Genomic DNA, 27,730 nt, shown 5'->3' with positions numbered 1-27,730 from the left:
CAATGGCAGCATCAAAATGGATTCATGACACATGGAAGGATCATGTAGGCTGTACGCTAGACCAATTCCAGCCCCACTTGACCTGGAGTCACAGGTGAATTCGATTTTATTTAAAATACCCGAGCTCCTTGGTTGAGTCGTATAAACTACAGTCACCAGGTTTGTAGCTGTAAAACTACAAACCCTTTATTATATACAGTATTAAACTTAAACGGACAGAAAATGTAACAGACTATCTGTGACCTTTTTTCCAGCCCCACTTCCTAACTCGTTCTAGACATACACAGACAAATAACAGAGAGGGGAAAGGGTGGTGGAAAAGGAATGAAATTATTAATAAAAATAAAAGGATAAGGATCTTTGATGCACTGGAACGACTTCCAGTCAATATCTTTGTTCCAGCTTTCATTTTGGTACTTCCTTCTAGGTTTGAGATGGTTCTCTCTGGTAAAGTTGTCTACTTTCTCTACAGACTCAGCAGGTTCACAGAAAAAGGGGCGGGATTCTCCACTCCCACGCCGAAGTGGCCACGCCATCGTGAACGCCGTCGAGGTTCACGACGGCGCGGAACGGCCCCGATCCCGACCGATTCAGGGCCCGAAAAAGGGCTAGGATCGGGGCCGCGAGAACCTCGGGAGGGCGTTCCGCGAAGGCCGCGCGTCACCGTGCAACGCCCGAATGACGCACCGCTGCGTCATAAATTGCGCGAACCGCGCACAGAGGACCCGGAGGAGAACTGAGGAGATGGCTGAGCCCCGAAGAGCGGCACCGAGGTTCCGGGATACGGACCTGGACACCCTGGTGGATGAGGTGGAACGGAGAAGGGACACCCTCTGCCCAAGACGTGGGCATCGCCAGCCATCCAGCCCGGTGAGGCGCGGCTGGCGGGAGGTGGGCACTGCAGTCAGTGCTGTGGGGCAGACCCCCCGGACGGGGGAGCAGTGCCGCAAGAAGCTGCACAACCTCACCCGTGCTGCCCACCCCCCCCCCCCCCCCCCCCCCGGCACGGGGTTGGGGGGGGAGTGTTGGGGGGGACTGGGGCATCAGGGGCGATGTTGGGGGGGTCACGGTGCCCAACTATCTACTCGACCCACATGAGCCCGGGACCCCCCTGGAGCGAACCCATGGCGTGCTGTCTCCTGAACCAGCGTCCTGCACCCCCTAACCATTCACGAGCAGAAGGCCCTGGACCTCGCTGGGGGATCCGCCACCCGGGAGATCGCGCCATGCCAGGTCGGAGGCGCAGAAGCAAGTGAGAGAACCCTGCATGTCCTCTCCACCCCCAACCCGCCATCGCCCCCCTCACACTCTGCCACTGCACCCCAGATCCCATCCCCCCTCACACTCTGGCCACTGCACCCCAGATCCCATCCCCCCTCACACTCTGGCCACTGCACCCCAGATCCCATCCCCCCCCTCACACTCTGGCCACTGCACCCCAGATCCCATCCCCCCTCATACTCTGGCCACTGCACCCCAGATCCCATCCCCCCTCACACTCTGGCCACTGTACCCCAGATCCCATCCCCACTCACACTCTGGCCACTGCACCCCAGATCCCATCCCCCCTCACACTGTGCACCCACCACCACCATACACCCGGGCCACCGTGTCTAACGAACCCCGAATCTCTTATGTTCCCCAGGGCCATCCGCCGAACCTTCAGGGACGTTTCGCCTAGGAAGCAGCGCAACATCGCCCACCGCAACGGCACCCAGGGACGCCCGCCGGAGGTTGGCAGTTGGTCGGACAGGAGGGCAGACCTCACAGTCTGGGACACAGGACCGGGACGCTGAGACCTCCGGGACAGACATTAGTCAGGGGCACAGGGTGGACAGTAATGCCGAAGCCCACAACACGGCCACACACCCGTTGGATTAAACTGGAGGTCAAGACGACATGGCCCGCATGGAACTTGCGCCTGGCCATGAGGGGGAACAATACACATCAGACTTCTTGACGGATGATGACCTCGAGCTTGCGGCAATGCTGTCTCCCACACCGTTCACCATCGCAGAGACACTCACCTCGGTTGGGCATATAAGTGATGAAGCTCCCGGGTCACTATCTGGTGTGCACCCCACAGCCGAGCCGGTACAGCAGGTGGAGTTTGGAGCAGCCGAGGGGCTGGACGGTCGGAGGGCAGCCCAGGCCCAGCAACCAGCTGCCACCCAGACGGTTCCCGGGTTCCTGGATGTAATTGACCCACCCGGACAACCTATGCGTATGGACACCCAGGGACTGAGTAACGGGATGAGGGCCATCTTCCAGGACCTGCACACGCAGCTGGAGGAGTCTATCCGCGTCCAGGAGCAGGGAGTGGTGCCGCTCATCGCAGCCACCCAGGCCGACACCGCACGGGTGGCGTCCGCGGTGGAGGCAATGGGTGAAGGGGTTTTGGCCATGGGTCAGGTTCTGCAAAGCGTTGGGCTTCACGTGCACGCGTCATCCATGGCCCAGGAGCGGGCTGCCCTCTCACAGGCAGCCATCTCACAGAGCCAACACAATATTGCCGCCGCTCTCCGGGCCCTGGCTGAGTCTCACCATGCCATGACCCCAGTTCACGCCGTCGGGACTTCGGCCCATCCGGGCCTGAGAATAGCAGGGGTGCCGGAGAATTGCCTTTTTGGGTGTCTCGGGCGATTCTCCGGCCTGTGGCCCACGAAACTCGACCGTGCCGTTCCCGGCGCTTAGGAGAATCACGGGAAGGCATCGGACCGGCGTCGCGGGAAATTTTGGCGGCCCAGGCAATTCTCCCAACCGGCGTGGGAGTGGAGAATCGCGCCCAGGATGTTTGAGGACTCACTTCTTTCAGAATAATAGAGCAGTAATTTCACTTCAGCAACAAGAGAGTTCCTTTCATTTTTAACTTGGCACACCTACCAAGTTCTCTCAGAAAGCATCACGCAGGAACCAATTACTGACTGTCATCAGGCACCACACTATCCCTGGCGAACTCGCTGGTGTCAGTTAACAAATGGAACAGATTCTCTCCACAACCTGGTCCTGAGATCCACTCGGTGCTGAGGAGTCTCATTTCTCCTCTTCAAAGTACAAAACCTGGGAACAGTGTGTCCTGGCAAGGAGGCTGTTTTCAACTTTGAGCCTTCTGCTTAAAGGCATACCTCAATTATGGATCCACGGATCAAAATAATTAAAACAAAAGAAATGGGAACAAAAGAAATAAACAGGAAGGTCTCTTACAATATGCATGTCAGAGTACCCCAGAAGTAATTCAAACATCTGTTGTAACATAATGGGAGCCTGGTACACATTTTAAACACATTCTTCACATTTGCCATGTATATGTCTGCATAGGCTGGAGTGGATTTCTTGCCAATAGCTGTGCCGTAGATTTGATGACGACAATTATTTAATTCAAAGTTGTTTTTTGTTAAACCTAAATGTAGTGACCGCATTATAGGTTTCATAGATAGAATTTACAGTGCAGAAGGAGGCCATTCGGCCCATCGAGTCTGCACCGGTCCTCGGAAAGAGCACCCTACCTAAGCCCACACCTACACCCTATCCCCACACCTCCACCCTATTCCCGTAAGCCCAACTAATCTTTTTTGGACAGTAAGCGCAATTTAGCCTAGCCAATCCACCTAACCTACACATCGTTGGACTGTGAGAGGAAACCGGAGCACCCGGAGGAAACCCACGCAGACACGGGTAGAACGTGCAGACTCCGCACAGACAGTGACCCAAGCCAGAAATCGAACCTGGGACCCTGGAGCTGTGAAGCAACTATGCTAACCACTGTGCTACCGTGCTGCCCAAGCTCTGGTCAGTCGGTTGGGGCAACGTATTCAGGAAAATTTGAACAGCCAGTATACCTCTATATCTGTTTCTATATTTGTGTACAGTTTTTCAATGTCCATTGTAAAAAGAAATGACCCTGGTGGGTACAGTTACTGAGTTAACCATTTCTTTTTTTTATAAATTTAGAGTACCCAATTCATTTTTCCAATTAAGGGGGCAATTTAGCGTGGCCAATCCACCTACCCTGCACATCATTTGGGCTGTGGGGGCGAAACCCACGCAAACACTGGGAGAATGTGCAAACTCCACACGGACAGTGACCCAGAGCCGGTATCGAACCTGGGACCTTAGCGGCATGAGGCTGCAGGCCTAACCCACTGCGCCACCGTGCTACCCATTGAGTTAACCATTTCTATAACGTGGCATGTGTCTTTTGTTATGGGCCACGGTTTACAGAACCCCAAAGTGTATCATGGAGTTCACCTGACCCACAACTTTTACTGGATTATGGTATGGGGAGCACACAGCCCACTCTACAGGTGTGGTACAGCAGAAATCGAAAAGTATTTTGTAAGCAAAACAATGTTTATTCTATGAATTCAAGTTTACTTTTTTTAAACATACAGTGAACATCTTAGCAACCATCAATTCAAATACATCCCCCAAAGAATACAACATTCTAAGTAATACTTAAACTTTCCTTTTAACATCCATAAAACAACGAAAAAAAGCCTTTTAATAGAAGCACATCAGGTTTACATTCACTACTGAGAACAGTTATCACTCTGAATTCACCAAATGATCAAGAGATAGTCTTTACATGACAGAGAACAATATTCTTTGGCTGGCTGTACTGAAACAAAACCAAAAAAACACAGACACACCCAAGCTTTTCTCAAAGTGAAACTAAAATCTGACAGACAGCCCAGCTCCACCCACACTCTGACACCCCTGCAGTAACAACCACCCATTTCTTAAAGGTACACCCACTACAGCTACTCTACAAAAAAACACGCATTTCTTAAAGGCACTCTCACATGACACTTTAATGTTACCAGGATGCTTCTGTGGTAAGGGGTTCCAATCTACGTATCATTAAATCACGGGCGATCATATAAGAAAGTGCATTCGCTTGGAAAGAAAGTCACTGAAATGTGAACTATACTCTTTGATAAAACAATAATCAATAAATTAAACAAGAAGAATTAGGTTTATCGTCTTTTGAATAAAATGAAAATAAACACAAATGAGAGAGGGTGTCAGCGTCTGGTGGGGCACTGTATCTAAAGCACAACATCAAAAGGAAACTTAACTAATTAACTTAAAAGTGTCATTCCCAGGGGTGATGGTGCACCTCAGCCCTCATGGCGGCCACCGGGTGTGGAAGGCCTGAAGCGCACCGGTGGGCACCTGGTGCTCCCTCTCCCTGTGCTCCACCCTCCTCCGTACAATCCCCTGCCAGTCCTTTGACGCTCTCAGTGCTATCGCCAGTGGCTCTATGGCCAAGGCAAACAAGAGTGGGGAGAGTGGACATCCCTGCCTCTTCCCCGGTGCAGCCTAAAATAATCCGAGCTCACTCGGTTCGTCCGCACACTCGCCACCGGTACCTGGTACAGCAACTGGACCCAGTCCACAAACCCCTGCCCATCCCAAGACCTCCCACAATACTCCCATTCCACCCAATCAAAGCTCGTCTCCGCCCTCCCTTGGAGGGCGTCATAATCGAATTTAGCAGCCTTCCAATGTTCGCCGCTAAATGCCTCCCCTTCACAAACCCCGTCTGGATCTCCCCTATCAACCCTGGCACACAATCCTCTATTCTCGCGGGCAAGATCTTAGCGTCTACATTTAGAAGGGCGATAGGCCTGTACCAGTGCATTGTTCTGGGTCCTTATCCCGCTTCAGGATGGGAGAGATCGAGACCTGTGACATCGTCGGAGGGAGTACCCCTCACTCCATAACCTCATTAAACACCCTTACCAGCAAGTGCCGCAGCACTCCTGAAAACTTTTAATATAACTCCACTGGGTACCCATCCGGCCCCGGCACCTTGCCCGACTGCATCGTCTACAGCCCCTCCACCACTTCAAACAGCCCAATGGGGGCGCCTAGGCCCTCCACCCTCAGAAACTCCAGTACCTCCAAAAAAGCCTCATCCCCTCCACCCCAGCTGGGGGCTCCGATTTGTATAACCTGCTGTAAAAGTCTCTAAAGCCCCATTCACCCCCACCGGGTCCAAGATCATATTACCCCCTCTAACCTTCACTTTCTTAATCTCCCTCGCGTCCTCCCGTTTCCTTAGCTGGTGTGCTAGCATCCCGCGAGCCTTCTCCCCATAATTATACGCCACCCATCTCGCCTTTCTCAACTGCCCCACCGCCTTCCTTGTGGATAGCAACCCAAACTCCATCTGCAACTTCTGCCACTCCTTCAACAGCCCAGCCTCCGAGTTCCTCCTGTCCACCTGGAGAATCTCCCTCACTAAATCTATCCATCTCCGCCCACTCCATCTGTGTGCCCGTATCGAGATAAATTCCCCTCTCACCACTGCCTTCAGCGCCTCCCATACCATAGCTTCCGAGACCTCCCCCCATATTGTTTGTCTCCACATACCTCCGAATGGCCTCCCTCACCCGCACACATACCTCCTCCTCTGCTAATAGTCCTACATCTAACCTCCAGTGCGAGCACTGGCCCCCTCCTTGCTCACTCGTCAGTCCACCCAGTGTGGGACATGATCCAACACTACTATCGCCGAGTCGCAATGTGGTCCCCCCCCCCCCCCCCCCACCCCCCCCCCCCCCAGCGAACAGCGTCCTATCCATAACGGAAATCTCAATTTGGGTGTATACTTTGCATACATGGGAAAAGAATGAGTACTCTTTCGCTCTCAGCCGACAAAACCTCCACGGACCTACCCCACCCATCTGTCCCATAAACCCCTTTAGCTCCTTCGCAACCGGCGACACCCTCCCTGTCCTCAAACTCGACCGATCCATACTTGGATCCATAACCGTATTAAAATCCCCCCCACATAATCAGCCGATGCGAGTCCAGATCAGGGATCTTGCCCAACACCCGCCTCATGAACTCTACATCATCCCAGTTCAGTGCATAAATGTTCACTAGTACCACCGGCATCCCCTCCAGCTTCCCACTCACCATAAGATATCTGCCCCCCCGGGTCCGCCACGATACTTCCCACTTCAAAAGCCATCTGCTTATTAATCAGAATCGCCACACCCCTTGTTTTAGAATCTAGCCCCGAATGGAAAACCTTCTCTACCTACCCCTTCCTCAGCTGTGTTTCCTGTATCATTGCCACGTCCGGCATTAAACTTTGCAGATGTGCGAACAGACGGGCCCTCTTGACTGGCCCATTCAGCCTTCTCACATTCCAAGTAATCAGCCTGGTCGGGGCGCCCCCACCCTTGCCGTCAACCATAGTCCTTCCTGGACCAGCCTCCAGCCCGCGTCCCGCACCTCCTCAGGCCCGCCCTCGTGCGCCTACCGTCATCGACCCTCACCATGTCACCCTTCAACAGTCGCTCCCCTGTCAGTAGACATCTACCCTCCCTCCCTCTTCCCCCCACCATCCCATAACAAAAAAAAAATCCCAATCCCCATCCACACACTTTCTACCAGCTCACCCCCCACTGCGCATCCTGAACTAGCCCACCCACCTAGCCTGGTAGCCCCCGCCCATGGCGCCTAGCATCTTACCCGTTGATTGCCGCCCCCCCCCCCCCGCTCAACCATTCTCCCAGTGCATACTTTACAATCACCACCCAACACAAAGAGAAGAGCAACCCACCACCCCCATCAAAAAAAAACAAAGCAACGGCCCCACTACAGTGCAAAATTGGTTCATACAAAAACAACTTCTTCCCCGCTGTTACCAGACTCCTAAATGACTCTGACTCTCTTATGGACTGACCTCATTAACATTACACCCCTGTATGCTTCATCCGATGCCGGTGCTTATGTAGTTACATTGTGGACCTTGTGTTGCCATATTATGTATTTTCTTTTATTCCCTTTTCTTTCCATGTACTTAATGATCTGTTGAGCTGCTCGCAGAAAAATACTTTTCACTGTACCTCGGTACACGTGACAATAAACAAATCCAATCCAATCTCCAAACCAGAAGAAAGCCAAAATACAAGACAGGAACCTCCTCTCTAGAGTTCAATGTCCTCATTTTCCTGCCTGTCCATTGTCTCTAATAAATTCCATCGCCTCCTCTGGCGACCCAAACTGGAGTTCCCGGCCTTCATCCGTTACGCACAGTTGTGCTGGGTATAACATGCCGAACTTCACCCCCTTCTTAAAGATGGCCGTTTTCACCTTATTAAAGTTCGCCCTCCTTTTGGCCACTCTGCGCCCAGGTCCTGATAGACACGCAGCTCGTTGCCTTCCCAAATACAGCGCCTCGTCTGTCTGACCCATCTCAAAATCCGTTCCTTATCCAGGAACTGACGCAGTTTCACCACTATCGCCCTCGGCGGCTCATTTCCTTGCGCCCGGTCCACTTCCAAGGACCAAACAAACGCTCCTTCCCCCAGGAGCTTCTCAAACATCCGTGCCACTTATGCATTGCCGTCCGCTCCCTCACTGCCCTCCGGCGGGCCCACGATCCTCAAATTCTGCCTGCGCGATCTGTTCTCCAAGTCCTCCACCTTGTCCTGCAGCCTCCTTTGTTGATCTCTCATCAACCCCATCTCCACAGCCATCGAGGCGAGCTGCTCCTCTTGCTCCACCACCGCCTCCTCCTGGATCGCTTGGGCCTGGGCCTCTAACCTCATTTCCATGCGGTCGATCCCTGCCTTTATCGGATCCACCACCCTGGCCAAGTCCTACAAGTTCTCCTCCTCTGCTGGGCAAACTTCTTGTGGAGGAAGCTCACTAACTGATCTGTCAACCACTGGGTTGGCAAAAGTGGACCCAGACACTCCGCCATCTTCCCCTGTATCGCATGCTCCATACCAACTTTCGACCATTGTTCTCTCCTTTTTCGACTACTTCTGGTCCACAAATCCATGCACCGGTGGGATGATCTCTTCACCCCTCCTGCACCATTTACAAACACTCAGCTCCGCTGTTAGCCAGAGAATAGGTCCACCACGAGCAGGAGCCACCAAATGTACAACCACTCACACCATGGCTGCCACCAGAAGTCAACTTGGCACTTTTACTAAATTTTCAGATGATTCAAAGATATGCAGAGGGACTGGTAGTATTGAGGAATCAGGAGAGTTGCAGAAGGACTTGGACAGGCAAGTGGGCAAAGAAGTGGCAGATGGAATGCAATGAGGAAAAGTGTGAGGTTATGCACTTTGGAAGGAGGAATGGAGGCATAGACTTTTCTAAATGGAGAAATGCTTCGGAAATCAGAAGCACAAAAAGGGACTTGGGAGTCCTTGTTCAAGATTCTCCTAAGGTTAACGTGGAGGTTCAGTCGGCAGTTAGGAAGGCAGATGCAATGTTAGCATTCATGTCGAGAGGGCTAGAATACAAGAGCAGGGATGTTCTTCTCAGGCTGTGTAAGGCTCTGGTCAGACCCGATTTGGAGTATTGTGAGCAGTTTTGGGCCCCGTATCCAAGGAAGGATGTGCTGGCCTTGGAAAGGATCCAGAGGAGGTTCACAAGAATGATCCCTGGAATGAAGAGCTTGTCATATGAGGAGCGGTTGAGGACTCTGGGTCTGTACTCGATGGAGTTCAGAAGGATGAGGAGGGATCTTATTGATACTGCGAAGCCTGGAATGAGTGGACATGGAGAGGATGTTTCCACTAGTATGAAAATCTAGAACCAGATGGCACAACCTCGGACTGAAGGGACGATCCTTTAAGACAGAGATGAGGAGGAATTTCTTCAGCCAGAGGGAGGGTGGTGAATCTGTGGAACTCTTTGCCACAGAGGGCTGTGGAGGCCAAATCACTGAGTGTCTTTAAGACAGAGATAGATAGGTTCTTGATTAATAAGGGGATCAGGGGTTCTGGGGAGAAGGCAGGCGAATGGGGATGAGAAAAATATCAGCCATGATTGAATGGAGGAGCAGACTCGATGGGCCGAGTGGCCTAATTCTGCTCCTATGTCTTATGGTCTTATGGGCTGAAGTAAGAAATTTAGTTCATAGCCACAGTACAGTTCACATGCTGCGTGAAAAGGTAATTTTAAAAAAGGGAAAGAAATAACTTGTGAGAACCTGTGTGTTGCTTTTGTTTTATTTGGATGTTCATGGGTTTGTTCTATTATTGGTTTTGGTGAATAAAAATAAAATCATAAGTAAAATGGGTAAAGAAGGAACCCACCATGAACCCCAGAGAAACATAAGGAATGGTGGGATAAACAAATGAAAGGAAGAGGAAATAGAAATACTGATACTGTGCAAATGTTACCTTGTTGTATGTCAGTCAGGGAAAGGGTAGGGCTGCTGACTCAGGGAAAGGGGCAATTACTAAAGGAACAAGAGGCACTTGGAACCAAACTTGTCCACAACAGATCCCTGTAGGGTACCATCGTAAATTAAATGGTACTAATGTTTAGATCATCAATTGTCTTCTAGACAGTTTGTGAGATGTTTGAGGATCAAAAAGGATCTGGACTGCTTTGTGTAAAATACTTTCCCAATCTAATTCCAGGTTACACAAAGTGTATGACAACATTGCTGAATCATGGGGTGCCTGTTGATTACAGCCTTACACATCTGGGAACACCTCTCTATGTAGCCTGCGAAAATCATCAGATGGACTGCGTGCAAAACCTCCTAAGCTCAGGTACATTTCTTTGTTCCAATATTTCTGGAACAATTGAGGTTATTTACTCCAGGAAGCCTTGCGTCTGAGAATCTGCTGGGAAAGGCAAAACTCCTTTCGAAGGTGGGAGCTGTATCGGTAAGTTTTCAGAGTTTCACAAGTTATGGCATAGTAAAACCAGGGGTACTAAACTTGTATATAATCTGGGATCTCATCTCAGATCTGTGTGGACATGTATGTTAGCTCCTGGCAACTCTTAGTACGTGCAGCCAAAAAAGTACATCATTCATCTCCTTTGGAACGGTCACTTCATATTAATATTGGCGATTCTAACAGCCTTAACATGCACATTTTCTGTGATCCGATGACATTAGAGCAGAGGCCCGAAGAGATGAATGGCCTACTCTACAGATGCTCCGTCCTCATGCATGATACCATGTGGAAGGCCTCCTGTCACTCAGACGGCAGCACAGTTGCCCTATATTTCCAAGCACAGGGACCACTGCAATTGCATTTTGTTATCAGTTCAAAAACACAGTTGGACATGAGCAGTGAATTTGCATCCATGACTATGTCTGGGACACTATGTTCTATGGACCTTTGCCCTATATACTAAACACGGAAATGTAAAGTTGATTCTTGGATACTGGAGTGGATTTGCTGCTGTGTGGATTAAGCTCTGGGAAATCCAGGACTTTGCCGTTTCCATACATTGGCTTTAGATTTATGGTGCATTCCCACCAATTGCTAGGGTCAATTTGTGAGACATTGTTCATCAGTCCAACCGCTCCTGATTATTGTTTGTGCATCTTATACAGAAGTGCAATAGTATTGCCTTGTGAGGAACTTAAATTCAGCTAATTAAATAAATCTGTTATATTGGGCGGCACAGTAGCACAATGGTTAGCTCTGTTGTTTCACAGCAGCAAGGATCCGGGTTCGATTCCCGGCTTGGGTTACTGTCTGTGCAGAGTTTGCACTTTCTCCCCATGTCTGCTTGGGTTTCCTCCGGGTGCTTCAGTTTCCTCCTACAAGTCCCGAAAGACGTGCTTGTTAGGGGAATTGGGCATTCTGAATTCTCCCACCATGTACCCGAACAGGCGCCGGAATGTGGCGACTAGGGGATTTTCAGAATAACTTCATTGCAGTGTTAATGTAAGCCTACTTGTGACAATAAAGATTATTATTATTAAAAAGCTAGTCTCAATAATGGTGACCATGAAATCATCATTGATGGTTGTAGAAGCCCATCTGGTTCACTAAATGTCATTTGGGGAAGGAAATCAGCCAACCTTACCTGGTCTACATGTGACTCCAGACCCACAGCAATGTGGTTGACTTTTAACTGCCTCTGAAATGCCCAACATGTCATTCAGTTGTATCAAATGCTATGCAAAACTATAATAAGATTAAAACCGGATGGATCACTTGGCATGGACCTAGGCACTGGACACACTCAGTCTTGCTTTTTGACTTGAACAGTTTCTCAACAAAGTGCCCTGTCGGCTTCTCTTCGATAACCATGTTTCTTCCATGTTCGAGGTGCCTATGAATCTCTAATATCTCCACCCCACCCTGATGGCTTCAACCCAACTTTATCTCCAAATGTTTGATGTCTTGAACACTTTGATATCTCTAACCCACCTCCAACCTCTCCGACTGTCATCTCCTTTGATGTCTCTGATCCCTCCAATTTCTCTGCTCCACCTCAATATCTCCAATCCCACAACTCACAGATGTTTTCATCTCGACAATGTTTGTGCCCCCCCCCCCCCCGCACTGACCGCCGTTGTCTCCAGCTCCCCAAGTTGTTTCTGATCCCCCAATGTCCCTGACATCCTTGGTGATCCATGATTCCTGACCCATGGCCTCTCCCATCTCCTCCTGCTCCCCAGTGAAAACAGTGGTGGGTGGCCTATTTCTGTACTGTAAATCTGTATAATCTCAAAGGGTTATATGGGTGGAGGCCAATACAGAGATCGGGAGGGATGAGGCTGTGGCTAGAATTTAAAATAACAATGGCTATTTTAAAGTGAGCATTGCTGGACCGAGGGATAAGTCTCATTCTTAGAACAGGTTCTTCCCAGGTTCGATTCCGGCTTGGGTCGCTGTCTGTGCGGAGTCTGCACATCCTCCCCGTGTATGCATGGGTTTCCGCCGGGTGCTCCGGTTTCCTCCCACAGTCCAAAGATGTGCAGGTTAGGTGGATTGACCATGATAAATTGCCCTTAGTGTCCAAAATTGCCCTTAGTGTTGGGTGGGGTTACTGGGTTATGGGGATAGGGCGAGGTGTTGACCTTGGGTAGGGTGCTCTTTCCAAGAGCCAGTGCAGACTCGATGGGCCGAATGGCCTCCTTCTGCACTGTAAATTCTATGATAATCTATGAAACATAGAACCTTACAGTGCAGTACAGGCCCCTTCGGCCCTCGCTGTTGCGCCGACCTGTGAAACCACTCTAAAGCCCATCTACACTATTCCCTTATCGTCCATATGTCTATCCAATGACCATTTGAATGCCCTTAGTGTTGGCGAGTCCACTACTGTTGCAGGCAGGGCATTCCACGCCCTTACTACTCTCTGAGTAAAGAACCTACCTCTGACATCTGTCCTATACCTATCTCCCCTCAATTTAAAGCTATGTCCCCTCATGCTAGACATCACCATCCAAGGAAAAAGGCTCTCACTGTCCACCCTATCTAATCCTCTGATCATCTTGTATGCCTCAATTATGTCACCTTTCAACCTTCTTCTCTCTGACGAAAACAGCCTCAAGTCCCTCAGCCTTCCCTCATAAGATCTTCCCTCCATACCAGGCAACATTCTGGTAAATCTCCTCTGAACCCTTTCCAATGCTTCCACATCCTTCCTATAATGCGGCGACCAAAATTGCATACAATACTCCAAATGCGGCCGCACCAGAGTTTTGTACAGCTGCAACATAACCTCATGGCTCCGAAACTCAATCCCTCTACCAATAAAAGCTAACACACCGTCTGCCTTCTTAATAACCCTCTCAACCTGGGTGGCAACTTTCAGGGATCTATGTACATGGACACCGAGATCTCCTGCTCATCCACACTACCATGAATCTTACCATTAGCCCAGTACTCTGTCTTCCTGTTATTCCTTCCAAAATGAATCACCTCACACTTTTCTGCATTAAACACAATTTGCCACCTCTCAGCCCAGCACTGCAGCTTATCTATGTCCCTCTGTAACTTGTAACATCCTTCCGCACTGTCCACAACTCAGTTGTCATCTGCAAATTTACTCACCCATCCTTCTACGCCCTCCTCCAGGTCATTTATAAAAATGACAAACAGCAGTGGCCCCAAAACAGATCATTGTGGTACACCACTAGTAACTGGACTCCAGTCTGAACATTTCCCATCAACCACCACCCTTTGTCTTCTTCCAGCTAGCCAATTTCTGATCCAAACTGCTAAATCACCCTGAATCCCATGCCTCCGTATTTTCTGCAGTAGCCTACCGTGGGGAACCTTATCAAACGCTTTACTAAAATCCATATACACCACATCAACTGCTTTACCCTCATCCACCTGTTTGGTCACCTTCTCAAAGAACTCAATAAGGTTTGTGAGGCACGACCTACCCATCACATTCTTACTCACATTTTTCCTCGACATTCTAATTTGCAGAGCGTTTGACCTTTCAAGGTTTTCCAACTTCAGAAATTCAGCAGGTGCTGAAAAAAATCCAACCCTTTAAAATCGTCTTTTTATTTCCTTCCCACAATTCACTTGTTTAGGTGCCACCGTTAACATCAGCAAAAATCTTGAATCTCCACTTCACGTGGCAACCAGGAATTCTGATACACAACTCGTCAATCTACTGCTGGAACATGGAGCAGACACTGACGCTAAGAATGCTGAAGGAAAACGCCCCGTGGACCTTGCATTACCAAACAGCCCTTTAGAAAAATTGCTTTTGCAATGGGAAGGTACTGGCTAAGCAAAATATTAATTTCTAAAGTAAAGGTATAAGCAACACAGTAGAATGTTTTATAATGTCTGAAAGAAGTGACATAGCGTACCTTTGTACTATATGTAGATGTTAGTACATTTCCAATATTAAAGAAATTCCTCTTCTGTTGTAAGGACTTTAACTGTTCTGAATTTTTATTTGAAGCAAGTTTAAATATTGTATAAAGGGTAAGCCAGTGTTCCTTATAGGAACAAAGGCAGGCCATCCATCCAATCCTGAAATAAAAATAGAAAACCCCACCTAATGTTTCAGGTCATGATGACTTTTCATCAGAACTGTGGCTAGAATTCGGGCAGCATGGTAGCACAAGTGGTTAGCACTGTGGCTTCACAGCGCCAGGGTCCCAAGTTAGATTCCCTGCTGTGTCATTGTCTGTGTGGAGTCTGCACATTCTCCCCGTGTCTGCGTGGGTTTACTCCGGGTGCTCCGGTTTCCTCCCACAGTCCAAAGACGTGCAGGTTAGGTGGATTGCCCATGATAAATTGCCCTTATGTGACCAAAAAAGGTTAGGAGGAGTTATTGGGTTACGGGGATAGGGTGAAAGTGAGGGCTTAAGTGGGTCGGTGCAGACTCGATGGGCCGAATGGCCTCCTTCTGCACTGTATGTTCTATGTAACTGAAGTGGAAGAGTTTTTAAGCCAATGGAAGGGGAAAGGATGAACAAAACAGGAGCTCTTTGATAAGGGGAAGGGCAAGAAAGAGATTGAATGACAAAAAGAGTTCATGATGCAACAGTCAGAGAGACTGGTAATAGCTTTGTAGTAAAGCAATCTCATCGGCCATCGCGTGAGCAATTGTTTGCTCACTTGCTATCTCTCCTCGTTCCCTAGGAAGACGGTAGCTATGACAGAGTAAAGACGGGAATGACTGCAGCTGACTTGCAGCCCGAACGAAGAAATTAAACCGGAATGTCTAAATCCCTCGGTCCAGAGCTACAATGATGGCTCTGTTCAGATTTCAAACCTTCAACGTATTGCTAGGCGGCTCCACTGTCTGTCAAATGCAGGGCCTGCACAGCACGGTAGCGCAGTTACTTCACAGCTCCCGGGTCCCAGGTTCAATTTCCACCTTAGGGTACTGTCTGTGTGGAGTCTGCACGTTCTCCCTGTGTCTATGTGGGTTTCCTCCGGGTGCTCCGGTTTCCTCCCACATGCCCCGAAAGACGCGCTGTTAGGTAATTTGGCCATTCTGAATTCTCCCTCGGTGTACCTGAACAGGCTCCGGAATGTGGCGACTAGGGGCTTTTCACAGTAACTTCATTTGTAGTGTTAATGTAAGCCTACTTGTGACAGTAAAGATTACAATTATTATTTTTATTACAATTTGCTGTGGAGTAGCTGCACAAACCCATGCTGCCCTTGCTTGTCTGGAAACTAATCAATTGAGTCCCACTTGAAAAGCATGTTCATCATTCACGATTTAACCAATTTGTACAGTTTTGTGGGGACGAAACCCCTGGAAACTTGACCGTAGGAAAGAAACAAAGGTGGTATCCAAATGAGGGTGAATGGCTACATATCAAACATCTGAATTCAGCAGGAAGAAAGAAACAAGACAAGACCAACCCAGCAAAACAAAGAAAAAAGATAAGAAAAAACATGGAACAGGAAGAAAGCAGGGGTCATGATCAAAGTTGTTGAACTCTATGTTGAGTCCAGAAAGCTGTACAGTGCCAAGTTGAAATATAAGTGATGTTACTCGAGCTTTCACTGGAACACTACTGAGACAACCATTTTCCTACTACATAAATAGCTGTGCTGTCCATTTATAACATGTAATTGAGGGGTGACACGGTGGTACAGTGGTTAGTACTGCCGCCTCACAGCGCCAGGGACCATGGTTCAGTTCGGCCTCGGGTAACTGTCTGTGCGGAGTTGCACTTTCTCCCCGTGTCTGTGTAGGTTTCCTCTGGGTGCTCCGGTTTCCTCCCACAGTCCAAAGATGTGCAGGTTAGCTGGATTGGCCATGATAAATTGCCCCTTAGTGTCCAAAGATTAGGTGAGTTTATGGGGATTCAGCGAGGATTGAACCTAGGTAGGGTGCTCTTTCAGAGGGTTGGTGCAGACTCGATAGGCCGAATGGCCTCCTCCTGCAAGGTATGACTTTTATGGTTCTAACTGAGGTTCAGCTATTTGATCATGGAGCCAAATGTCAGTACCAGGCAAAGACACTGCGATAGTCTTTGAAGAAGCCCCTACTTGTATATGTGAGCCAAGAGTTAATTAGATAGTAAGAACCAGTAGAACAATAATATATCGGACAGAGAGGGAGAAGAGTTTCTGAAATGTGCTTAGGAGAATTTTCTTGATCGGTATGCTTCCGCCCAATGAGGAAGAAGGCATTGCTAGTCCTGGTTCGGAGAATGAGGTGGACCAGGTGTCTACTGGGCAACTTTTGGGGAACAGTGATCATTCAAGGTTTTAGAAAAGTTATGGGAAAGGACAAGGGAAACTCTTAAAAGTGAAAATACAATATTAGGGGAGTGCCAATTTTGTGTTGAGAATAAATCTGTGAAGTTAAATCACATCAGAGATTGGGCAGGCAAAGCTGTAATGGGACATTGGGCTGTCTTTAAAGAGCAGATGGTTCAGGTACATTCTTACAAGTGGGGAAAGGTAAGGCAGCGAAAACCAGAATTACAAATGAGATAGAGAGTAAGAGGAAGCAGAAAAACGGTGCTTAAAAATGATAATATAGTTGAAAGGCAGGCTGAATGCAGAAGGTTAAGTGGAAAATGAAAGGAGAGCAAAGTGAGGGTATGCACTGGTAGCTATAATAAAAGGGAATCCAAAAGTCTTTTATCAGCATATATAAATGTAACAGGATAGTGAAAGGAGGCATGGAGCTGATTAAAGAACTTAAAAAGGATCTATGTCTGGAGGCGGATGAATGGACGAGGTACTAAATGAATATTTTGCATTCACCTTTATCAATAAAGAAGATGTTGCCAAAGTAATGGTGAAAGAGAAGGTAGTTGAGATACTGGGTGGGCTAAAAATTGATAGAGGAGATACTGGAGTGGCTGGTTGTACTTAAAATTGGTAGGACTGAATGGGATGCATTCATGGATGGCTCAGGAAATAAAGTAGAAATGTGTAGAGATACTGGCCCTCACATTCCAAGATCCCTCAGATATGGGGAGTGGTGCCAGAGGATAGAAGAATTGCAAATGTTGATATTTTAAAGTATAGGGCTTTAAAACATCGCAACTCTGCCCATCTCTGAGAGTAGGAACTGACTGCAGAACTGTGATTAGAGAAACAGCAAACATGGGAGAGTCAGAGCTGTTGCTCCAATCATAAATACTGTCTCCACAACAGTGGCTACTGCAGGTCCTCGAATCACAGGGTCCCTCTCTCCCAATCTTGCATCTTCTGCACAGACCAAATTTGTGATTGGAGGAACAACAAAGGCGGGAATCTATGATTTGGTTGGTCATTGAGGAGCAATAATTCTGGCTGGTTGGGATGCCGCCATGCCGGTGACATTCGGTTGTGCCATTACTAATTTGACCAACTGCTGGATGTCGAGGTCAAGGAGAAGCTGGAAAAGACGGAATCTCAAAGGCTGGAAAATCTCCAGTAACAAGGCTGAAGGCAGGCAACGGGCGAGCGGTTGCTGAGCCTCACACCAGCCTGGACCGAACGTTTGTTGGTCAGTATTGAGAGAATGCTGTACTGTTGGGAGCGGAGTGCTGAGGAAACACTGTCTGAGGGAATGCAGAACTGATGGTAGGACAGTATTGAGGAGTACAGCACTATGAGAGGGCCAGGATTGAGATTGCTGCCTTATTCAAGTGGCATGAGAATGTCACTTGAAGAAATGTTTGGCTGCAAATGTTACTGCAGTGATGTCAGAGTTTGGGTGGAGCTGAGCATTGGTTTGGCTTTTTAGTTTCACTTTGAGAAAAAACTTGGGTGTGTCTGGGTTTTCCAGTGAGCTGCAGCTGAAGTCAGACAAAGTAGCTGTACTGTTGATCTCTCTGCCATGAAGGACTATCTCTTGATCATTTGGTGAATTCAGAATTATAAATTATTTCAGTATTGAATGTAAACCCTGATGTGCGTTTGTTTAAAGGTTTGTTAAGTCTTCTGGGTGTTAAAAGGACAGCATACAGATTACTTAGTGTTGTATTCTTTGGGGGGGGTGTATTTGATTTACTGGTTACTAAGATGTTCACGGTTTGTTTTAGAGAGGTTAACTTGAGTTCATAGAATAAACATTGTTTTGTTTTTAAAAATACTGGTCCATTTCTGCTGTACCGTACCTGGAGAGTGAGCCATGTGCTCTTCATACCACAATCTATTAAAAGTTGTGGATCAGGTGAACTCCATGATACACTTTGGGATTCTCTAACCCTTGACCCATAACACAAGGGCCAGTTGTAAACTGCACCACCATAGTAAGTGTACTGAAGGACAGAGGAACAGTGCAAAGGGGCCTCTGCAAAGTCAGAGGTTAAATATTGATATAGTGCTGCACAGTCAGAGGGGCCGTTTTGAGGGAGCACTGCATTTTCAGAGGGCAGATTTGAGGGAATGCTGCACTACTGTCCGATCAGTGTTAAGACAGTGCTTCGCTATCAGACAGACAGTTCTGTGGAAGTATAGCAATGTCGGATGAGCCTAGTTAGGGGAGCTCGGTCAGTGCTGCTGTACCCCACTCACTCGCTCCCCCTTTTCTCTGTCCACTCCCCCTTTCCACTGCTCCATCCCCCTTTTCCCACTTCCCTCTCTGTCTACCCCTCTCTTACACCAGAGTGGAGCCTCCGAACCTCATGCCTGGTAGGGGACCTTTCCTCCCATCAACTTCACACTGCAGCACATCAGTAGACCAGATGAGTGGACGAGCATGTGGACATATAAGGGACAAGTAACCTCATTGAAGAACACCGTTGGAGCCAACCAGAAACAACAAGACAAATACAAGTACTTTCCCCTATCAAAGCCCTCTCTTTCCCCACGCCCCTCCCCACTCTCTCTGCTCTTCGCCCCTTCCTCCCATACCCTTTCCTCACCCTCTCATTCCCTCCCCCCACCCCTGCCTCCTGCTTATGGCATTACTGATACTGTTGCGGGATTTGTATTCTGTTCCTTTATAGTAAGGCTACTGGAAAGTCAGCACCCTGGCCAGGTTAGGTGGCTATTAGATTTAAAGTCCAACAGTGAGCCAAACTGCATTCATCTCGCCGTAGGTTTACAATTACGCCCATGTCATGTGGCTTAGAAGCGTTTGCATTGCACCGCAGATTGTATAGAGTGCTGTAGTTCTCCGGCCTCTTACGTTCCAGTGATGTTTCCACATTATGCTGCAATGTGTACATGAATTCTTGTTGCAAAAACTTTCCACACTTTTTTCTCTTTGACACTCTCATTCCTGGAGTAATGATGTTTTTCAGACTGGAGGACGTGGGTTTCCTCAGATGTCAGTACCAAGAGTACTGCTTTTCTCAATATATATTAATGACTTGGGCTGGGTGCACAGGGCACATTATCAAAGTTTGAAAATATTGTGAACTGTGAGGATATTAAAAAACTATGAAGGGGTCCAGGCCCCAGGCCTCTTTGCTGGGTGCACTTTTTACAGTATGTGGTCCCTTGAAACATGACCACACAAGGGAGAAATACTTGTGGAAGGCCTGGTTGTCCCTTGCACAGCACCTGAGAGACTTAGAGGGAAAGTTGGTCGAGATGAAGTGGGCAGAGAAAAGCTGTTCTTATTGGCAATGGAACATAGATTTAAAGTACTTGGGAAAGGAACCCAAGGCAACGTGAGGAAAACCTTGCTATGCAGTGAGTGGTTAGGATGTGGATTGCCGAACAGTGTGGTAGAGCTAGAGGCAGTGGGTGGGATTTTGCTCAACTCCCCCCATAGCGCATTTTGCAGAAGCTATCCACCATTGGCCGGTGGCGAGATCTTATGAATCCATTGCTGCCGATTGAGTTTCCCATTGTTCACACTCTCTGCCACCAGGGAGCCTGCAGTGTGCGGGTTACTGACCACGGGAGTGGAAAGTCCTGCTGGCAGGAATGGCTGGAAAATCCCACCCAACATATTTTATTGTGGGTTTAGAAGGGAATTGGCGAATCAACTGCAGGGTTAAAGGGTGGGGGAATGGGACTAGCTTAATTACTCTTGCAGAAGACCAGCACAGACTCAGCTATCCAAAATAGCTTCCTCTGTGCTACATCGAAAAAAGTGCAGTGGGAGGCCATTTGACCCATCAAGAGCACTTAACTATGCCCAGTCCCCTGCCCTATCCCCGTAACCCCACTGAACCTGCACATTAATTATTCAATAATTCTATGCAGTTGAAGGAAATTATCACTATCTTTATCCAGTATAATACATTTTTTACGAAACAAATAAACATCTCGGGGTGTATATTTCACTCCATGGGCGTCATTCTCCGACCCCCCAGAGGGTCGGAGAATGGCCGTTGACCGCCGTGAATCCCGCCCCCGCCGGTTGCCGAAGTCTCCGAAGGGAGAAAAGTCGGCGGGGCGTTGATGTCGCCGCTGCCGTCGGAGAATGTCACGGGTCTGCGCAAGGCAGCCGATTTTCGGCCTGCCGATATTCTCCCTTCCGGATGGGCCGAAGTCCCGTCGACGCGATGACCGTTCACGTCGACATAAATTAAACCTCCTTTTCATCGACGTGACCCTGTGCTCCAGGTTCACGCCAACCAGCGTGGAGGTGAGTGACGGCCTGGGGGGTTGGCTCTGGGCAGGCGATGGCGTGGCCGCAGTCTGAATGCGTGAGGAGAGGTGTGTCTCGGGTTGTGTGTGTGTGTGTGCGGCAGGGGGGGGGGGGTGGTTAGAGTAGGCTGGGCTCCGGGGGAGTGCCGGGAGGGGGTCCCGTGCCGGGGAGGGGGATGGGGGGGGTCCGTGCCGGGGTGGAGGTTTGGGGGGGGGGGGGGTCCGTGCCGGGGAGGGGGATGGGGGGTCCGTGCCGGGGTGGAGGTGTTGGGGGGGGGGGGTCCGTGCCGTGGAGGAGGATGGGGGGTCCGTGCCGGGGTGGAGGTTGGGGGGGGGGTCCGTGCCGGGGTGGAGGTTGGAGGGGGGTCCGTGCCGGGGTGGAGGTTGGGGGGGGGTCCGTGCCGGGGAGGAGGATGGGGGGGGTCCGTGCCGGGGATGGGGATGGGGGGGTCCGTGCCGGGGAGGGGGATGCGAGGGCAAGTGAGTTGGTCCACCTGGCCAGGTGCCAGCCTCCAACAGTTGGACCCATGCGGTCCATGTCACCTGGCTGGGGGGAGGAGGGGATATGGGCAATGATGACATGTCGTCGTTCCCCTCCCCCCCCCCACCAGGCCGTCATGTTTTCCGATCATCCAGCGATGTTGGCTACCGTGGCGGCAGCCGCTCATGTCTATGTTGCCCTGGATGAGGAGGAGGAGGAGGAGCGTGCCAGAGAGGCGGCGCAGGCTGCCGCAGAGCGACAGGCGGCAGCCGCCCAGGCTGGAGGGACACCTGACCAACAGGACGAGGAGGGGGAGGAGGACGTCGCGGCCCCACGGCAACGGAGGCACCCGAGGGCGCCCCGTGTGTACCGGCCCCGGCAGTCATACCAGGACCTCACGGACCGGGAATGCAGGAGGAGACTCCGGATGAGGCGGGAAACCGTGGCACACATCTGGCACACCTGTCACCGCGTGGCACTGGCGGGGGACACCCTCTCCCCGTGTCCGTCAAGGTTACGGTGGCCCTGAACTTTTATGCAACGGGGTCATTCCAGGCACCGAGTGGGGACCTGTCCGGCATATCGCAGACATTGGTGCATCGGTGCATCCGGGCAGTGACAGATGCCCTATATGCCATGGCGCACCGCTACATCCGCTTCCCCGTGGACCGGGCCAGCCAAGATGCCCGGGCCGTGGGCTTCTCTGCCGTGGCCGGGTTCCCCATGGTCCAGGGCGCGATCGATGGGATGCACGTCGCCGTGCGGCCACCTGCAGATAACAGGGCCGTGTTCACCAATAGGAAGCGGACCTATTCGATGAACATACAGGTGGTCTGCGACCACCGCATGATGATCCTGCACGTCTGCGTCCGTTACCCAGGCAGTGTACACGACTCATACGTGTTGTCGTAGTCATCCATCCCCGGCATGTACAAGGGACGCCATCCCCGGTTGAGGGGCTGGTTGCTGGGCGACAGGGGCTACCCATTGCGATCATGGCTGATGACGCCTATAGGGAGGCCACGCAATGAGGCGGAGAACCGCTACAATGATGCTCATGTAGCGACAAGGGGAGTGATAGAGAGGTGCTTTGGCGTGCTGAAGATGCGTTTCAGGTGCCTAGACCTCTCTGGGGGCGCCCTCCAATATCGGTCAGATAGGGTCGGCCGCATCATTGTGGTGTGCTGCGTCCTGCACAACATAGCCCAGCAGAGGGGCGATGTGCCGCAGGCAGAGGAGGGCGGAGTGGAGGAGCAGCAGGAAGAGGCGCAGTCCTCCCCAGATGAGGGGGATGGGGGTAATGGTCAGGGCAGACGGGGTAGACACAGGCGGGTGGCTGTCCACCGTTACTGGCTGGCCCAGCGGGCACGGGACAGACTGATAGCCGCCCGCTTCACTGACTAGATGGGCGTGGGAATCGGGTAGTGTGGCCACAGACCGCACACCATGGCAACAGCCGACAACTCACACCCCCCACCCATCCACCCACCCTGCACCCTCACCCCCCTCCCCAACCCCACCCACCCCACCTGCATGCACACCACCCCCCCCCCATTGCCGATCCACCTGCGGCACAACGGGCCGGGCTCACACAGTTGCGGGTAGACGTGTGTCTATTGCAGGACATGGAGGATGATGACAACCCGCCCTGCGGTGAGCTCCTGGCTCTACATTGTTGGACTATGTCTGACCCATGGCCACAGTACCACCATCCACCCGGACCAGTATTCACCAAAGAGAAGAAATTGGTAGATGTTGAGTCTGGAGAAGGGTGTGTAGATAGCCTGGGTCACATTGAGATCCAAAAAGACGATGTGTTGGGTGTCTTAAAAAATATTAAGATAGATAAGTCCCCAGGGCCTGATGGGATCTACCCCAGAATACTGAAGGAGGCTGGAGAGGAAATTGCTGAGGCCTTGACAGAAATCTTTGGATCCTCGCTGTCTTCAGGGGATGTCCCGGAGGACTGGAGAATAGCCAATGTTGTTCCTCTGTTTAAGAAGGGTAGCAAGGATAATCCCGGGAACTACAGGCCGGTGAGCTTTACTTCAGTGGTAGGGAAATTACTGGAGAAAATTCTTCGAGACAGGATCTACTCCCATTTGGAAGCAAATGGACGTATTAGTGAGAGGCAGCACGGTTTTGTGAAGGGAAGGTCGTGTCTCACTAACTTGATAGAGTTTTTCGAGGAGGTCACTAAGATGATTGATGCAGGTAGGGCAGTGGATGTTGTCTATATGGACTTCAGTAAGGCCTTTGACAAGGTCCCACATGGTAGACTAGTACAAAAGATGAAGTCACACGGGAGCAGGGGTGAGCTGGCAAGGTGGATACAGAACTGGCTAGGCCATAGAAGGCAGAGAGTAGCAATGGAAGGATGCTTTTCTAATTGGAGGGCTGGGACCAGTGGTGTTCCACAGGGATCAGTGCTGGGACCTTTGCTCTTTGTAGTATATATAAATGATTTGGAGGAAAATGTAACTGGTCTGATTAGTAAGTTTGCAGACGACACAAAGGTTGGTGGAATTGCGGATAGCGATGAGGACTGTCGGAGGATACAGCAGGATTTAGATTGTTTGGAGACTTGGGCGGAGAGATGGCAGATGGAGTTTAATCCGGACAAATGTGAGGTAATGCATTTTGGAAGGTCTAATGCAGGTAGGGAATATACAGTGAATGGTAGAACCCTCAAGAGTATTGAAAGTCAACGAGATCTAGGAGTACAGGTCCACAGGTCATTGAAAGGGGCAACACAGGTGGAGAAGGTAGTCAAGAAGGCATACGGCATGCTTGCCTTCATTGGCCGGGGCATTGAGTATAAGAATTGGCAAGTCATGTTGCAGCTGTATAGAACCTTAGTTAGGCCACACTTGGAGTATAGTGTTCAATTCTGGTCGCCACACTACCAGAAGGATGTGGAGGCTTTAGAGAGGGTGCAGAAGAGATTTACCAGAATGTTGCCTGGTATGAGGGCATTAGCTATGAGGAGCGGTTGAATAAACTCGGTTTGTTCTCACTGGAACGAAGGAGGTTGAGGGGAGACCTGATAGAGGTATACAACATTATGAGGGGCATAGACAGAGTGGATAGTCAGAGGCTTTTCCCCAGGGTAGAGGGGTCAATTACTAGGGGGCATAGGGTTGAGGTGAGAGGAGCAAGGTTTAGAGTAGATGTACGAGGCAAGTTTTTTACGCAGAGGGTAGTGGGTGCCTGGAACTCGCTACCGGAGGAGGTGGTGGAAGCAGGGACGATAGTGACATCTTGACAAATACATGAATAGGATGGGAATAGAGGGATACGGACCCAGGAAGTGTAGAAGATTGTAGTTTAGTCGGGCAGCACGGTCGGCACGGGCTTGGAGGGCCGAAGGGCCTGTTCCTGTGCTGTACATTTCTTTGTTCTTTGTTCTTTGTTCATCACTGCTGCGGCTGTGACACTGCAGCGCACGGTCCCGTCCTCTGCCCGGGGGATGTTGATGGCGGCCCAGGGGGAAGGGGGCTGACTCACCTGGGGCTGAGGTAAGACCACCCCTCACACACACACTTGCGCTCAACGTACATGACATCCCCGCACGCTTTGGACAGAGCACAAAGGCAGCTTCTGTAGGTGTAACATTGACTTTAATAACCAAAGGAGTTCATGCAAGTGCCCTAGCCCCTAAAACTCATCTGTGTCCTGCACCCGTGCCAACTTACTCAGTGTCTAATTGTTTGGCCTTACGGGCCCTTTGACTACGTCTACGTGGTTCCCCAGACGGTACAGCAGAACTGGAGGTGGACTCCTGTGATTCCTGCCCTCTGACACTGGATCCCTTTGGCGGCCGTTTCCTGGGGCGTCCTGGCCTAGATGGGCCAGGCTGCGGCCCGGGCGACTGGGATGGCGAGCTGCCAGCCTGTCCTGCCCGTTGCCCACCCGATGCACCTGGGACGGAAGGGGGGGAGTCCGAGGTGTCGCGGTGTACCGGGACCTCCCCTACAGGGGGAGCCGGGACGGACCACACCACTTCCTCCTCCCTCGGGGTACCCGATGGCCCCCAGGCCTCTACATGGGTTGGGGATGCGAACGGACTGGCCATCCGACGCCCCCCCGACATCTGGCGCTGCCAGTCCTGGAGGCCCGTGCTGGTATCGACAGGGGTCTGCAGGTTTGCAGCCATGGTGCCCAGGGGGTTGGCAAACCCTGTCTGTGACAGTGCTACGCCGGCTCGCACCATGGCCACTGGCGCCGATGCCCACAGCGATGGCCTGCAGAGACTGGGCCATGGCCTGCTGAGACTGGGCCATGGCCTGCAGAGACTGGGCTATGGCGTTGAGCGCCTCTGCCATCTGGCGCTGGCACTGGCTCATGGCCTCCTGTGAGAGGGCAGCCATGTCCTGGGCCACAGATGCCGCCTGCACGGAAAGCCCCAGGCCTCGCAAACCGTTCCCCATGTCTGACACCGTCGCACCCATTGCCTCCACCGCGGACGCCACCCGTGCAGTGTCAGCCTGGGTGGCACGCATGACCGGCACCACTCCCAGCTGCTGGACGCGGGTGGACTCCTCCACCTGCGACTGCAGCCGCCGCAAGCCGCCTGTCACCCTCTTCGCTCGTCTCCGGGTCGGTGGTTGCATCGGATCTATGTGTGGGTGTGGTAACTCCAGGAACCCGGGATCCATGTGGGCGGCAGATGTTCGCTTGGGCTGGGCTGCCCTCCGACCGCCCGGCCCCTCTGCTGCTCCTACCTCCACCTGCTGTACCGGGATGGCTGTGTTGTGCGCACCAGTGAGTGTACCAGACGCCTCATCACTAAAGTGCCCAACCGAGGTGAGTGTTTCTGCGATGGTGGAGGGTGTTGGTGACAGCAGTGGCGTTGTGTCGTGCTCTTCGTCCCACTCTGAGTCCCTGGCACTTTGGGGTGGGGGTTCGTCTCCACCCATCCACTCTGAGTCACTGTCCGGTATTTCGTCTTCCTGGGTAGTGCTGTCCCGGGTAGGGGTGTCCTGGGCAGTGCTGTCCCGGGTAGAGGTGTCCTGGGTAGTGGTGTCCTGGGTAGTGGTGTCCTGGGTAGTGGTGTCCTGGGTAGTGGTGTCCTGGCTCGGATGTGACGGGGGCCTGTGGCTGCCCCCCTCGTCGCTGGGTGGTCGCTCCCGCACGTGACGGGGGTGTCGACTCCCTGTTGCTCCAGGTCTCTCCGTCTCCCGTGGTGTGCGTGGGGCATCCTGCGGGCGTCGCATGCTGGAGGGTCCTGGTCTCTCCGTCTCCTGTGGCCTCCGAGGGGCATCCTGCGGGAGTCGCATGCTGGAGGGTGCGGGTCTCTCCGTCTCCCGTGGTGTGCGAGGGGCATCCTGCGGGCGTCGCATGCTGGAGGGTTCGTGCGTCTCCGTCTCCCGTGGCCTCCGAGGGTCAACCTGCGGGCGGTCTGCATCTGCGGGGATGGGTGCCTGGACGTTTGGTCCTGCGATACACAATGAAGCATGCATGGTTAGACATCAAGCAGTGATCAGGTGATATGGGGGAGGGGGATATAGGGGAGGGAGGATATGGGGACGGGCTGACGGTGGCTCTCTTGCTACTACGCCCCCGACCTCTGCATCAGCAACCTCCCGGTCGTCAGGTCCGCCAGCCAGTTCCAGGGCCCTTTCCTCGTGTTCGGTCAGTGGCCTCTCATCAGCGGGGCCTCCTCCAGTCCTCACATGCTCCCTATTGTTGTGTGCGCGCTTCTCCTGTGGGGGGGGGGGGGTGGTGGCAGGGGTAAAAGGCAACAGTGTTAGGCAGGTATATGAATACACGCCATCGGTTGCGCGTGCATTGCAGAGGTTAAGGTTAGGGCTGGATTCACTTGGGGATATGGGGGAGGGGGGATATGGGGAGGGGGGATATGGGGGAGGGGGGGATATGGGGGATATGGGGGAGGGGGGATATGGGGGAGGGGGGATATGGGGGAGGCTCACCCTGCCTGCTCTGACGAGGTCGTTCACCTTCTTGTGGCACTGGGTGCCTGTCCGTGGTGTCAGGGCCGCAGCGGTGACGGCCTCTGCCA

At 51.3% G+C, this 27,730-nt stretch overlaps 1 protein-coding gene across 5 annotated transcripts in view; it reads left to right on the top strand.

The window, feature by feature from the left end:
* LOC140428176 (ankyrin repeat and SOCS box protein 9-like) overlaps positions 1-27,730 on the top strand; it is a 156,159-nt gene that overhangs the window by 87,544 nt on the left and 40,885 nt on the right. For all 5 annotated transcript variants that reach the window (XM_072514336.1, XM_072514337.1, XM_072514339.1 and 2 more), the window contains 2 exons: positions 10,410-10,544; positions 14,294-14,485. In XM_072514336.1, coding sequence (XP_072370437.1) covers positions 10,410-10,544; positions 14,294-14,485 — 327 coding nt within the window. The remainder of the gene's footprint in view (positions 1-10,409; positions 10,545-14,293; positions 14,486-27,730) is intronic.

The sequence above is a fragment of the Scyliorhinus torazame genome, chromosome 8, assembly GCF_047496885.1.
Source record: "Scyliorhinus torazame isolate Kashiwa2021f chromosome 8, sScyTor2.1, whole genome shotgun sequence".
Taxonomy (NCBI): Eukaryota; Metazoa; Chordata; class Chondrichthyes; order Carcharhiniformes; family Scyliorhinidae; genus Scyliorhinus; species Scyliorhinus torazame.
This window is presented reverse-complemented; position numbering and strand designations above follow the sequence as displayed.